The 14,780-nt window shown below is 37.6% G+C and overlaps 1 protein-coding gene across 1 annotated transcript; it reads left to right on the forward strand.

The window, feature by feature from the left end:
- The first annotated feature begins 6,638 nt into the window (after positions 1-6,638).
- On the forward strand, positions 6,639-13,808 carry nr4a1 (nuclear receptor subfamily 4, group A, member 1). Its single transcript, XM_056449136.1, has 7 exons — positions 6,639-6,757; positions 8,250-9,043; positions 9,130-9,259; positions 9,994-10,157; positions 10,439-10,641; positions 10,722-10,900; positions 12,397-13,808. Exons 2-7 carry the CDS (start codon positions 8,252-8,254, stop codon positions 12,651-12,653), a joined length of 1,725 nt encoding a protein of 574 aa, XP_056305111.1. The 5' UTR covers positions 6,639-6,757; positions 8,250-8,251; the 3' UTR covers positions 12,654-13,808.
- The last annotated feature ends 972 nt before the right edge of the window (positions 13,809-14,780 follow it).

A 14,780-nucleotide genomic window follows, 5' to 3' on the forward strand; every position in this document is an offset into this window, starting at 1 on the left:
ACGGTAGACGTGCTTAGCCTTAGACCAGTCTCTTATTAATATGCTTTTCAATGAAATGTTTAACAGTCACACAACTGATGTGGTGTTTTAGATGCATTGCCAATATTTCGATGGCATAAAAAAGGATGTGCAAATTTGCACTTTTGTAGGTATAGTAATTGCTCTAAAATGCTAGCTTATTTTGTCTACCCAACAATCTGGGGATGTTGAGCTAGGTTGACATATGGACAAACCCAACTGGTGGGTTACATTTTTGCTAGTTGGATTTGTTCATGTGTAACCCAATGTTGGTAGTGTAGATTATTTGCATATATAACACAATATTAGCTATTCTTAATTTAATCACTTAACAGAGGAAGTATGCTAATCATTTTTTAGCTTTCCTCGTTTAGTCACTTGCCAGTCAGCAAGCCATTTCAATTTTGTGTAGTGTATTTTTTAGATACTTTGTACTTCTCAAAGAAACCATTGTCTTTTAATGTTGACAACACATTGTTGATCATGTTTTATAGTGCTTTTATCGAACGTATTGCAACAGTGTGTGTGTGATCTCTTGGTATGGAAATGCTTTTGAGGCCCAGAAGAGGTCTCTGGGGAAGGTGGTAACAACAGCCAGTAAGTTGTTAGGAATACAACTAAAGAGCATTGATAGTACATACAAAGAAAGAGTACTAAATAAGGCTATTGTGATTGTCAATGATGAGAGATATCCTTTATCATACACCTTCCAATGGGCTATATGCACAGCTAGTGTTTTTCAGCCATTGGTAAACTTCCGGTGAAAAGTTTCTGTGATTACTTAACATTTTATAAGGTTCCTTTTACAGCATTGATATCTTAATGTAATTACAATACAATCAGTTAAATAAACATAAGCATTCATTTTTAGATGTTCAAATGTAAAACAAGGTAAAAGACCATGGAACCGCAATCGCTGTCAGGATCAGCAGGCGAGCGCAGAAACTCCATTAAAAATAGTGGGGTAAAATAAACTATCATATTTTAAAGAAATGGCAAGGAAAAATGGAATTTAATGCAGTGCTTCTTGACTGGTCTGAGACCCACTTTATATCAAATATCTATTAGTCAGTGAAGATTACTGATTTTTTAAAGAAAACAGATCTTAAACATGGCGTAATGGAAAGACAGTTCACCTGAAGCCGTTGGGCTGACTGGCTGAAAATTAAAAGTTCATGTGCATATGTCCATTTGTTACCATCAGGTCGTCGATATAGTGTTCCCAGATGTGTAAAAAAAATTGGAAAAATTATCATTTATACCTCAAGCAATTAAGTTATTTAATTCCTCTTATGTTTAATTCCTATCTTTTTATATGTTATTTATATAAATGCCAAATGTGAAGTGTCAGATGTCTCTGAGTGTATGCTGCAAATAAAATTTCCCTACGGCGACAAATAAAGTTAACTAACTTTGTGTATAAAACTAAAGGCAAAATGGCATTGCATGTTGGACTAACTATCAAAACTGCGTTGCAGGCTAAACCGCGGTAATACGCTTACAGTACTTCCTGCCCTCTTGGTTTTATCTGTTATCTTCTTCACATTTAAAACAAGTATTTTCAATCTTTTTCTTCTCGTAACACCTGTTCCGATCTGCTCGCTAACTGCGTGTCAGCACAATGTTTTTCTCATGGTCTTGTGACCGCTTCCTCATCGTCTTTTTCCTATCCCGCCCCTCGTGACAAGTTCAGCTCAACCGATATGCCAACAACTCGGCAGCTGTAAGATAATTAATCTGTAACTGTCCCTCTGCGCTCGTTTACCTACTCGTCAGCTCCTAAAAGGTTTATTTTAAAAGTTATTAACCTCGTGATCCGCTTTAAGGCGCGATGTAAATGGACGCGGAAATGGAAACTGTCGCGTCATTCAGCGACAGGCTCTTCTGCTGTATTCGTCTGGGCTTCCCCATATGGCAGCGCGCGCGCGGGAGGGATTCCTGCTACGTCAGATAAAGCGCCTCATGACGCCATTGGCGGAGCTTCCTCTTTTTGGTCTCAGATCAGACGCATCCTTTATTTTCTCCTACCGCGCGGGTGAAAGGAAGAGCGAATCTGAGACACAGATCAATGGTGCGGCTCCCGGTGCGGTCCGCCTATCACACGCGGAAGAATGAAGGAGATTCCGCGGCTACCCTCAGAAATAACTGGCTCGTGAACGAGAAAAAATGCTTTGATCAGGAAAAAGATGCCAGCTCGTGATAACGGCGGAAAGAAGATGTGAAGCCAGTTCTGAGTAGACAGACAGCGACATGGAAATTGGCAAAAAAATTAAAATAAAAAAAGCCGTGGATGTCAGGAACCACAGACATCATCGAAGGGTCTTTTAGGGTTAAATATGCCAAGCACATGTCCAGGACATATGCAACAATATTCAAAGCAGGAAAATAAATAAATAAAAGTTACTTATTGTTTTAATTCAAAACTGTTAAAGTCATTTAAAGAATGACTGAATAATGGTTTACACATACAGCATTATTGGTTTACAAAAAAAAAAATTATCTAACAAACATAATTCTGTTGCACTACTACACTTGATTTTGGTTTTATTTTAAAAAAGAGTATCTGAAATATTTTATGCAAAACTTCAAAAAATAAAGATGATTTAGTGTTCAAAAATGTTTTATTTTGATTTACTTTTTAAATAAATTGGTCTTACACTTCAGATTTTTCATAGTTTATGTATTAATTTGGTAGCTGTTGATATTTTAGAAATGATGTGATGTGTTGAAAAACAATACATTTGAGTGTATTAACTAGCGACATTAGGAGTTAAGAGAAATGCAATCCAATTTTTTTGGGTGGGGCAGTTAAAGGGTTAAAATAATAGGTAATTAAATAACATTATTATCATTCAGTCATTTTCCTTCAGCTTAGTCCCTTTATTCATCTGGGGTCGCCACAGCGGAATGAACACCCAATTTATCCAGCATATGTTTTCAACAGCGGATGCCCTTCCAGCTGCAACCCATCATTGGAAGACATCGATACACAATATTACACTAGGGCCAATTTAGTTATTCAATTCACCTATAGCGCATGTCTTTGGACTGTTGGGGAAACCATGCAAACTCCACACAGAAATGCCAACTGGCCCCGCAGGCACTCAAACTAGCGACCTTCTTGCTATAAGGCGATTATTATTATTTATTCATGCATCATGGCATGTACTTCCTAAACTGTAAAGATTTAGGCTATTGATTAAGAATTATTTATATATTGTTGGCGCCAATAGCCTAATGGTTAAATGCGCATATAGCACTGTGGTGCTGGCAGTGACCTGAGTTTGATTTTCACCTCGAGGTCCTTTGCCAACCCTTCCCCTCTCTCTGATCCCAATGCTTTCCTGTCTGTGACCTCCACTATCCTATCCCAATAAAAGGTGAAAAACTCCTAAAAAATAATTATTGTAAGAATTATTAATATATAAAAAACTAAAATTCTCCATCGATAGTTGAGGTGCTATTTGGAACTACTAACTTGGCTCATGATAACACGAGAACCACTTAAAGTGCTATAGCACCAGTATAGCAGAGTGGTTTAGCATATTTTTAAATACAGTATATTGGTGCTGTGCATTTAAAGTGGTTCCTCATATGATTGACTGCCAAAGAACCCCTTTTGCTGCTTTTTATTTATTAATTCTTTGAGAATGTATATTGTAGTCATGTATGTTTGGTTAATTTTGTTTTGGGCTGAATTGTGTCTTGGAGAATTCATTCATTCTTCAGAAAGATTAAAGATGGAACATCTCCATGCATTTGAAGTTTTATTATTATTAATAATATTAAAATTTTTACTTCAAATAATATTTTTGAAACACCTAAATGAACCATCTGGTGCTCCTTGCATAAACGTCAAACTTCCTTTTTTTTCTGTAGTGTTCCTTGAAAAATGATATGAATAATATCACACACATGCACCTTTAAACACTCTAAATACCCTAACTGAACTGAGAGATTAAAATTCATGATTCTGAACAAGTTTTGTTTACATTTTGAGGCTTCCATCTAAAAAAAGAGCTTTCGGTGAGATTTGTACCAAATGTTTCCATTGTCAAACTATGTTAGTTATGAAGTAAAAAGTTAAATTAATTTGTTTAATCCGTTTGTTTGCATGTGTTCTCACATTTCCAAATGAAAATTTCAATATTGTGCTAAATTTGCTTCAACCACAGAATATATACGCAAGTCCACTTGCCATCCAGTTCCTGCTGCCATGTTGGCATGATCTAAATTCCTCTGAAGACCTGTTGTGCTTGTTTTTAAATACCAAAGCTACTGTAGATACCATGTCAGCGGCCTGTATTTCATGTTACTTGGCCACCTGCACAATTCTGCAAGTGTAGGTCAATCTCTTGAAGTATAACCTTTCAGCAAAACACAGCATGAGCAAGAAAAATGGATTATGACACAGAAACTGTCTGTCTGACTGTCTTAGACGTGAAATCACTATGTGAGAAACAACTGATACGCACACTGCTATCATCACCTAGTAGAACCCACTAAGCAAGCACAGCAAGGCATATCTGGATCAGGACATGCTCTTTAAAATAGCAGCACAAGTGTCTCACCTTCAGAAATTCACGCTTGAATGTTGGTTTACTGCGGTAGCCAGCAGGAGTATAATTATTTACACCTACTTCAAGCAGAGGCAGGATGTTTTTACATTTCTCTGGAGTTACTAATGCTCAAAATGTCAAGGATTTACATCCATATAGCTCTATTCTCACACACTACAAAATGATGTTTTTTTTTTTTTTTTTTTTCTGAGTTGTAATCTAAACCCAATCGTTGGTTCAAAATTGTAACAAAAAATGACCCAACCCTTGGGTTTGTTTTTATGTTAGTCTGAAATAAATCCAGCATTTTTTAGAGTAAGATATGTCTTTTCTGATGAATTATTTCTGCAAGTTAAAATAAAGTGGAGATCTAATGGTTTACATCATGGATGAGCATCGTGTTTGCATGCACTCTAAAAGTGCTGAGCTGTTTTTAATCAAACACTGGGTAAAATATAGACAAACCAACCATTGGGTTATTTTAAAAGATAAATAATAATGTTACCAGAGGTGGATTTAGTGATTTGGGGGCCCCTAGCATTAAAACTCAAAACACTCTCTTTCTCTTTAGATAATTTTTCTCTGTAGAATTTTTATGTAAATTAACTGCATGTTAAAAATATATTTTAAGTGGAAGCTTTATCTTCTTAATGTAAAATTAAATACAATAAATTGACAAATAAAAAAAACAAGTCCACTAACTATGTACAGTTAAACAGCCATATTTGTGATTAAACTTTAATATTTGCATAAACAGTACAGGAATGTTCCACTATTCATGGGGGTGCCAAATTTGAAAAGAATGGCAAGTATTAAAATCTTAATGGTTATAGACAGATTTTACAACATATGATGATAAATTTTATAAAAGCGCTACATGATTAATATAGGCTTCTTGGCATTGGTCAGAGCCCCCTAATTCCCTGGGCCTTAGCGGCTGCTTACTTCGTTTATTGGTTAAGTCCACCCCTGAAAGCTAACCATCTTTTACATAATGTTGTTCCACACAATTGATTTGTGTTGAGGCAACATTGAAAGAATTAAGTTAACTTACTAATAATTACAAATGTATATGAATTGAACATGAAACAATTAAGTTGACCCCAAAAAACTCAAGAATTGTTGTTTCAGCTCATTTTAAATTAGTTTAAACAAACATCATTTTTTGAGTGCAGATGTTAGTTAAAACAACCCAGCATTTTGTTTTTCTGTTGAAAAAAGTGTTAAATTTATTTCAGATTTCTTTTTGACCCATATGTGTCTTGATTATAGTAGTTCAACAGTAATAGTGGAGGACACAATACAAAGAAATGTGGGTAATCTTTGAATTTTATTCTAAGTTAAAAGGAAAACCTCCAAGCACGGCACGAGACGGCACTTACTGGCACTGTCGATCCCTCGCACACCCTGTATTGTAGTCCTCAGATGGTGCAGACTTCCGTTTTCTTTTTTTTTCCCCTCTTTTAACACTTTCATGTTTTGACACGTTCAGATTGAGCAGGTGTAGCCCTGCCTTCTCTCCTCGTGGGCTCTTTGTGGGTTTCTAGGGGAGGAAAAGGTCTGATTTAGTAGTGTACTGTAGTTGTAACATGGAACTTTAAAGAAAATAACAAGAAAAAGGTCAGGTATAGTACAGAATTTAATAATGTATAACATAGTCTCATTCAATTGTTAAAAATATAGAATTTCTCTCATTCCTCTCTATGGATTCAGTTTAAAACATAAATAACTGTGACTATGATTCCTTTTTTACACTTTCTCTTGTTCCTCTTTGCATTTCTGTTAGTTATTTGTGTCTTCTCCTTACTATTTTTATCTAAATTCGGCCAGTTGCACAGCAGAGCGCTGCTATAATTAGAACAATAAACGTGCAGATTGTTTGCGTCAATGGAATCCCGTGTGTGCGTCATGTCTTTTGCGAGCGCTCTGATTGGTCGGCAGCCGGAAAGATTTGCTCCCTCCGCCCCAAGATCTCCGCCCCAGCATGGCCATATTTGCCAGTGGAACGCCTCGAGAGGATGCACCTCTGACGTAACGGCACAATAAAGTAGTCGCTATATATCTGCTCGCTTACAGAAATTTGAGAAAAGCGTCTTGTCGTGGCAGGGGACGTTATACATGGTTATCCAAATCTTGGAATACGGACACTTATAGGTCCCTCATCACATTACGTTCCTCAGGTAAGCTGCTTTTAAATTCGCTAGACAGTTATTAAGATAATACTGCTTCCTTTATGTTTGGTTGTGCTTTTTTTAACACTGTAAGAAGAGCAAATGTAGTTTTTAGTAATCCAAAATAGGTGTACGTGTTTTAGAATCAAAGTGTTTATGCTACCGAGATGTAAGTTAATTAATATAGTATCGTTTACTCTTATGAAGCGCGCGAGTTATCTGGAGAAAAGCGCTTTATGTGTATTATTCAAGACAATAAGATGCGTAAATACGAGTTGGCTATTTGTAATGTAAATTCGTTTGAAAATGTGTGTATAAGCAGTGTTAAACAGTGTGAAATGACAGAGGGGGTGTGTGTTACAGTGCGCAGTGCACGCGCTGAGTCTAGCTGCAACAGGTGCTCGAGCAACACCGGACAACTTATCTGCAAACATACTGCTTTAAAGTACTGACTGTACTCGGAATATCTGTACAATTTTTAAAACGATTCATGTATGTTGGTAGCAATTCATCCGAAAAAATACAAATTTAAACCTTTTTGAACTTTTTAATTGTAATCATGGTAGTGACGAGAGAACTTGGTGCTTCGTTGTATATTTATAGAAATAATTAAATAATTATGAGTTTGAATATAATGAAAGTACTGTCTGACAAATCAGTCAAAGTAATAATGTAAACAAAACTTCTTTACTGCTTATTTTATTTATTATGTAATAACAATATGCTAAACTAATGTGTTCCAGATTTACAGCATTATATATATATATATGAAATCATTGAAAGTGAAATATAATTTACACCACTTAGATACTTGCATCACAATATAATTTATATTGCAATTACATTTGCTGTCAAAATATTGGTCAACATATGTAGGCAATGAAATGTTCAGGGGTCAAATGGTCATAAAGTGTCATGTTCTCACCTTGCTCTGAGTACAAGGTTATGAATGTCTGTCAGGCTGCTGAACCAAAATTGTCTTCCACATTCAATTGAGTTAAAGAACTTCCTGTGGAGTGATGAGTTTAAGTCTGATATACATTTTTCTAAATATTTTTAATTCGGTGCATTTTCTCATCGCAATGGTTTGCAGATTTAGAGAGGTAATGCAGAACATTACTGATTATGTTTACTATCACTTACCTTACAGAACACCTGGTTTTAGTTTGCTGGGGAAATTTGTGTCTATCTTAAAAAGTTCCATATACATAAACCACCCACTCCCACGTCCTGTTACAAACATAACACGCCCTCTCAGTGAGGCAACATGTGTTGTGTTTGTCTGATGTTCCTAATGTGGTAACACAATAAGCATGGCTGCCCTTTCCAGCCAGACGCCCCTCCAAGTTTTCTCAGGAATCTTAAAGCACTTCAGAGAACTGTGTGTATACAGACTTTCTGGCCATCGAGTAATATAGTTAAGGAAGCACTTTTAAGCCCTCGAGGAATTAGATGTTCCTACGGTATTGAAAAGTAGATATGTTGTGGTTCTGTTCTACAGAAATGACCTGTGTTCAAAGTCAACATGGAGTCCAGTCCTATGAGAGCTCCCTCTTCAGCTCAGAGTTTTTGAATCCTGACTTCACCTCCAGGTTGGCTATGGATGTGACCGACCAGCGGGAACAGCTCTCTGCACCCTCCCTACCCAGCATCACCTCTCTGGTCGGAGGATACGTTGGCGAGTTTGACACCTACTCATGCCAGATCGCCACAGGAGCTGCTTCTACCTGTGTGGGCAGCACCTCCGGGCAGCTGGACTCCTTCAAGCTGGATGACCTTCAGGTGTACGGCTGCTACCCGGGCACGTTTGCTTTGAGCTACCTGGATGAGACGCTGTCCTCTTCGGGTGGGTCAAACTGCTTTGGAAGTCCGGCATCTGCACCATCTCCCTCCACCCCAGGATTCCAGCACATGTCTGCATGGGACAGCACCTTTGGTCCCTGCTCCCCTGATGAGGGCTGCTGGGGTTCAGAGAAGCCTTTGAACCAGGCTGCATCTTTCTTCACATTTGGGCACGTCACAGCTGATGAGCTTTCCCCACTGGGACCGATTCAGCCACAGATCCCAGATCAGGATCCTTTTTCTCATACTCCGCAACACGGTTCTCCACTTCCTTTCAGTCCACTCAGCCTGGAGCAGGGCAGCCGGGATGGATCAGGACTGATGGACGGACACCTGTCTCCTAAAGTGAGGAGCCCCACAGGAAACGAGGGACGCTGCGCAGTGTGCGGAGACAATGCTTCTTGTCAGCATTACGGGGTGCGCACATGCGAAGGATGCAAAGGCTTTTTCAAGGTAAGAAAGAGAAATGCTGTCATCATGCTGTTGGTTTTGGCCATTAGGCTTGATTTATAACATTTATTGTTTCCTCAATTCTGTAGCGCACCGTACAGAAGAACGCCAAATATGTTTGCCTCGCCAACAAAGACTGTCCAGTGGATAAAAGGCGAAGAAACAGATGCCAGTTCTGCCGCTTCCAAAAGTGCCTAGCTGTGGGGATGGTGAAGGAAGGTAAGGACAAACTCGTTTAATTCAACAAATGGGAATACATGCATGTTTTCAAGAGTTCACACTTAGCTGATCGTTGATAATAAAGCTTGTTTAGCATGCTGTCCTGGGAGAAAGCACTGAGCTTTTTTATGGGATCTTTGAGCCCTGGACTCCCTCCTGTTAACAGGGCAAGAGGGGAGTTTGAGCTCAGGTAGATTTCGATGAACTCCCCTGACTTATTTCTGGCTAATGACAGATATAAGGATGGCTAAGAGAGATATACAGCTTGTTAGGAGCTTGACTATGATGCCAATTTGGTATGTTCAATTTACTTAGGTTGCGTGTTTTTTGGACTTTGGGAGGAAACCCGAAAATCCATGCGAGCACACAGAGAACGAGCAAACTTCAAACAGAAATGTCGACTGGTTTAGTAAGGACTTTAACTAGAGACATTCTTGCTGTGAGGCAACAGTGCTAATCACTGTACCGCTGTGTCACCCATCTAGGAAGAAAGAGTAAGGTTAGGTGGGTGGGTGGGATTCTTTAAGATGAAGATACTGAAATAAGAATCTCTGATTATTTATTGTGAGTTGCAAATCATCTGATTGGTGAATTAATCGTAAGCTAATGTGGGACTAGCTGTGATCAATCATAAGCATGTGATCCTCTTAAAATTAGTTTATAAGTAAACTTCACTTATTGAGTAACCCACCTCAAACATTTTTAATAAGTGTGTATATTCTCCCTCTGTGTAGTTGTAAGAACAGACAGCCTGAAAGGAAGAAGGGGGCGTCTGCCATCGAAACCCAAAGCTGTTCAGGACTCTCTATCAGTCTCTTCACCTGTGAACATCATCGCCTCTCTCGTCACTGCCCATATCGACTCAAACCCTGCTAGTGCAAGTCTGGACTATTCAAAGGTGAGGAAAAAACACGCGTCACTACAACATAACAACAAAATTAAGCTTAATATAAATATTGTTGAATAAATATATAGATTTCATTTAATCACTCTAAATCAGGGGTGTCCAGTACTGCTCCTCAAAGGCCACGTCCCTGCAGATTTGATCAACATAACAGCCCAATCCTTTTTCTGAGTTAACTTCTGCAGAACAGTGGCCTTCCAGGAACCGGTTTGGACACCTCTGCCCCAAATATCAACAATGCTAATCAATATGCTGTATTTTTGGTAATTGTTTAGTATCAGGAATCAGCATCTGGATTACCTGAGAAGGAAGATGCCAACGACATACAGCAGTTTTATGACCTGCTAACAGGGTCAATGGACGTGATCAGGAAGTGGGCTGGAAGCATCCCTGGATTCAGTGCCTTTTGTAAGGAGGACCAAGAGCTTCTTCTGGAGTCAGCTTTTGTTGAGCTCTTCATTCTTCGTCTAGCTTACAGGTGCGTCAGTTCAGATGATGTTTACTTAAGCATTTTATTGATATTTTATGAAATGACTAAAGAATTATTTCTGCACTTAGGTCAAACCCTGAGACAGACAAACTTATTTTCTGCAATGGTATGGTTCTGCACCGGACGCAGTGCGTACGAAGCTTTGGTGATTGGATTGACTCAATTATGGAGTTCTCTCAGAGTTTACATCGCTTGAATTTGGACATATCTGCTTTTTCCTGTCTTGCCACACTGGTCATAATCACAGGTAAATTACTGTAATACCAACTGCTTCTACACAGAATGGAAGCAGTATGTGACCCTAGACCACAAACTCAGGCTAATGGTGCACAGGTATATTTTTGGCAATAGCAAGATGCATTGTAAGAACAATTATCGATTTTTCTTTTATGCCAAAATCATGCAAATATTAAGATCAATTTCCATTAAGATGTTTTGTAATTTGTTTACCATAAATATATAAAACTCTCAGTGTTTGATTAGTAATCACACCCCCTAGTTTTTCATGCTTTTTTTGGGATTTTGTGCAATTAAAAACGACATTTGCGAACAGTTTTGCAATTTAAAAATATATAAGTTTTAAAAAAATTTATTTTTATGTATATATTTTTACCATATTAGGTAGCTCACTATATTATGTGTGCAATCTGACACAAATCATAAAAATAAAGCTTCTTTATTTTGGTCTCTTGTCAAGACAAGATCTAACACTGTAGGGATTAAGCCAAAGGAAGGTTGTATAACTCCTTATTTTTATCCACGATCGTACTCTCAGATTTCACTCCACAGAGCATCTGACCAATGCAATACCTCACTCAGGACATTCGTTAGGGTTTCTCCTACTGTAATACAACTAAAACACAGGTTTCCGTAAAAAGTCGTTAATGTCAAGGAAGCGTTTTCTCTCGTTAACTGCAGCAAAAGAGTTAAGCAAAAACATTTATCGATTCTGTGCACACCATAATATCAGCCATACATGTAAAGAACAAATAATGTCTTTAAATTTGGTCACGTCCAGCGGCTGTTATCCTTGAACCAATTGTAAGCTGCTTGCTTTTCTGTCTTTTCCATTGCTCCGATTTCTTTGCTCAAACTTTCTTTTGCAATCTGAAGCACCTCAAACGCACAAAACACCTAATTCGCACCACAGGATGCTTAACCCAATCTTTGCATTAACTTCACATGTAAATCTCTCGCACTTCATTCGCATCTGCTTACTGGACAGGCTGCAAAACTATTTCGCCCCCTTACAATATAATGTAATGATTGTGAGGGCGCAGGTGAGACGTCATTTTTCGAGAGACACTCAAATACATCACCTGTGCTGCGTATGCAATGTCTAATAGTCACGTAAAACAAATTGAAAACTGAACTAAATCTAATTTTATTATATTGTTTGTTTTATGAAATTGTTTATTTTCTTTTGCAATTATTTTGCATTTAAGAACTTTGCAGGATCGCAAAAATGTGCGATTTGTTTTTGCGTTGGATTCAGCGATCGCAGAATCATGCAAAACCAGGGGGTCTGAGTAATGTCCACAGAACTTTGGACAACTTTAATCAAATTGAGATTTTTTTTGAGCCTGCAGATTCCAGATTTTCATATAGTTCCATCTCAACCAAATATTGTCTTAATTAAAAAAGTCTCAATTTCCAAATATGTACATGGTTTTGTGGTCCAGGGTCACACATGATGTTTCATCCCAAATAAATATCATCCCTAATTTTAACTGTGACCAACAGATCGACATGGCCTGAAAGAGCCCAAACGGATTGAAGACCTCCAAAACCGTTTGATCACGTGTCTCAGAGACCACGTCTCCACAAGTGCCCTTGAGGTCGCCCGGCCCAACTATCTGTCCCGACTGCTGAGCAAGCTCCCGGAGCTGAGAACACTGTGCACCCAAGGCCTCCAGCGAATCTTCTATCTCAAACTGGAAGACTTGGTCCCACCTCCACCCATTGTGGATAAAATCTTCATGGACACGTTGCCATTCTGAATGTGACTTTATAAATGGACAACCAGGGTGATGAACTGAGGATATGGGATGTTTGGGGAGCTCTTAAGGGTTTGACTAGTCAAAGGACTTTATCGCTTACTGTTTCTCTGCTTTCTTGGAATGGAGTCAGAGAAGGATGACATTCTACTTAACGCCTGTGTTCGAAGACCTTCATCGCATCGTCTTCAACACTGAACTCACTAAGTGACTGTATGCATTCATTGGATATGTTATTATCAGACGTGGAGTTCCAAATCTTAGTGTGTTTTAAGCTGAAATGGTGGCTTTAGTCAGTAACATTTCAGGTCAATGGTGCAAATCAAATGCTCTACATGTGTGACTTCTAAATGAAAGAAATGATATTCCCATCAGTATTACACCAATGTTCAGAGAGCATATTCCATATATACAGCATCCAAAGATCCATCTTCAAGAAAGAAAGGCCATGGACCAAAACAAGGAGTAGAAACAGCATTTATTTGGATGCTTAAATGATCAGACAAAGCCTTAAATACTTTCAAGTGCCGAAGCATTATCTATCTTAAAGGGGCTATATGTATTTAAAATCCAAGGCCACAGGCTTTTAAATGAACTAGTCGTCATTTTATTCATGTTTGCGCACACAACGTACAGGAGACTGAATCTGATTCATGTGTACCATAGACAACCCAAATCTCATTTTAACACAAGATGAACACATCCAGTCCCTTTAAAGATGCTCAAAAATGAGCTCAAACAGAAAAACACTGAAACACTTGAGAACAGGATTGATGTGAATGCATTCGGGTTGACTTTGCTAATGTTTCTAGAAACAGAAGCATGTATTTTTAACAGTCAGTAGTTAATATAAAAGGTGGTGTGAGATCCAGTGCAGCTACTGTACATGTACAGCCTCTTACACATGCAAATACGTGGAGTATTACAGATGCCTGGCTTAGTGTGCGGTACCAGTCGGACTTTAGAGGAATCATAATTGTATGTATGTATTTTGAGGATGTATATGTTTGTTTAGAGCTTCTGCAGACTATTTTTTTTTTCTCATATTGAAAATCAAGATCGGGCATTCAGAGTTTTTTATATATATAAAATGAGAGGTATTGCTTATCTTTCATTCAATTTGTGCAGCTCTATATGAAATAAATTTGAAACAAATCATCTTGTTTGCTTCTTAAAATTTCCTTCACGTTAGTATTTAAAAAAAAATTATTATCAAGATTTAGATTTCTATAAAGCATATTCAATAGTTTTTTTTCTGTGATACGTTACTGCTAGTTTAGTACTAGTCCATATACAAGACATCTGTGATAGTATCCCATCAGGGAGGCTTATTTGAGAACTATTCATTCATTCAGACCTGTTTTACGAATTGGAGCCGGTGAAAATGAAAGATTGGTCATACATACGGAGTGTTGAGGAGAGTTACTTTAGAAAGTAATGCATTACAATATTGAGTTACTCCCCAAAAAAGTAAACTACACTCTCAGTAATAAAGGTACACGAGCGGTCCCTTTTCAAAAGGTACACATTTGTACTAATAATTAAAAAATTAAAACACTTGAACCTTTGTTTCTGAGACTGTAGTTGCATTGCTTTTTACAGTAAGTAATGCGTTACGATACTTTTAAGTTACCTTTATCTCTTTCAGAACTTTTTTTAATAGAGGAGCTTTGACAATTTACACTGTATACCAGTCATTTACCTTTAAATAAACACATCAAAATAAAATATTTTAGGATATTTTATTATTAAATTAGGATAGTTATCGGCCATATATACAGATTATTGAAGGTTTAAAGCAATGTGTTTGCTGCTTTTGTACTACTTGTTTTAAGTAAAATCACTGTCTATTAAGACTGTAATCCCCTTTTCTTTGATGGGTTCAAAATAATGAACATTCTCTGATTCACATTCACACTGTCTGATTCATTGCAACTAATTTTCATACAGCAATTTATTTTTTAAAAGCTAATTAAACTAAAAACTAACTTGCCTTACATTTTCAAAAAAGTAACTCAAATGACAAATTTTTTCAAGTAATGTGTTACTTTACTCGTATCATTTATTATTACATAACTCATTACTTGTAACGTGTTATCCCAACACTGCATACTGAGCATAGGGCAAGAA

The sequence above is a fragment of the Danio aesculapii genome, chromosome 23 (assembly GCF_903798145.1).
Source record: "Danio aesculapii chromosome 23, fDanAes4.1, whole genome shotgun sequence".
Taxonomy (NCBI): Eukaryota; Metazoa; Chordata; class Actinopteri; order Cypriniformes; family Danionidae; genus Danio; species Danio aesculapii.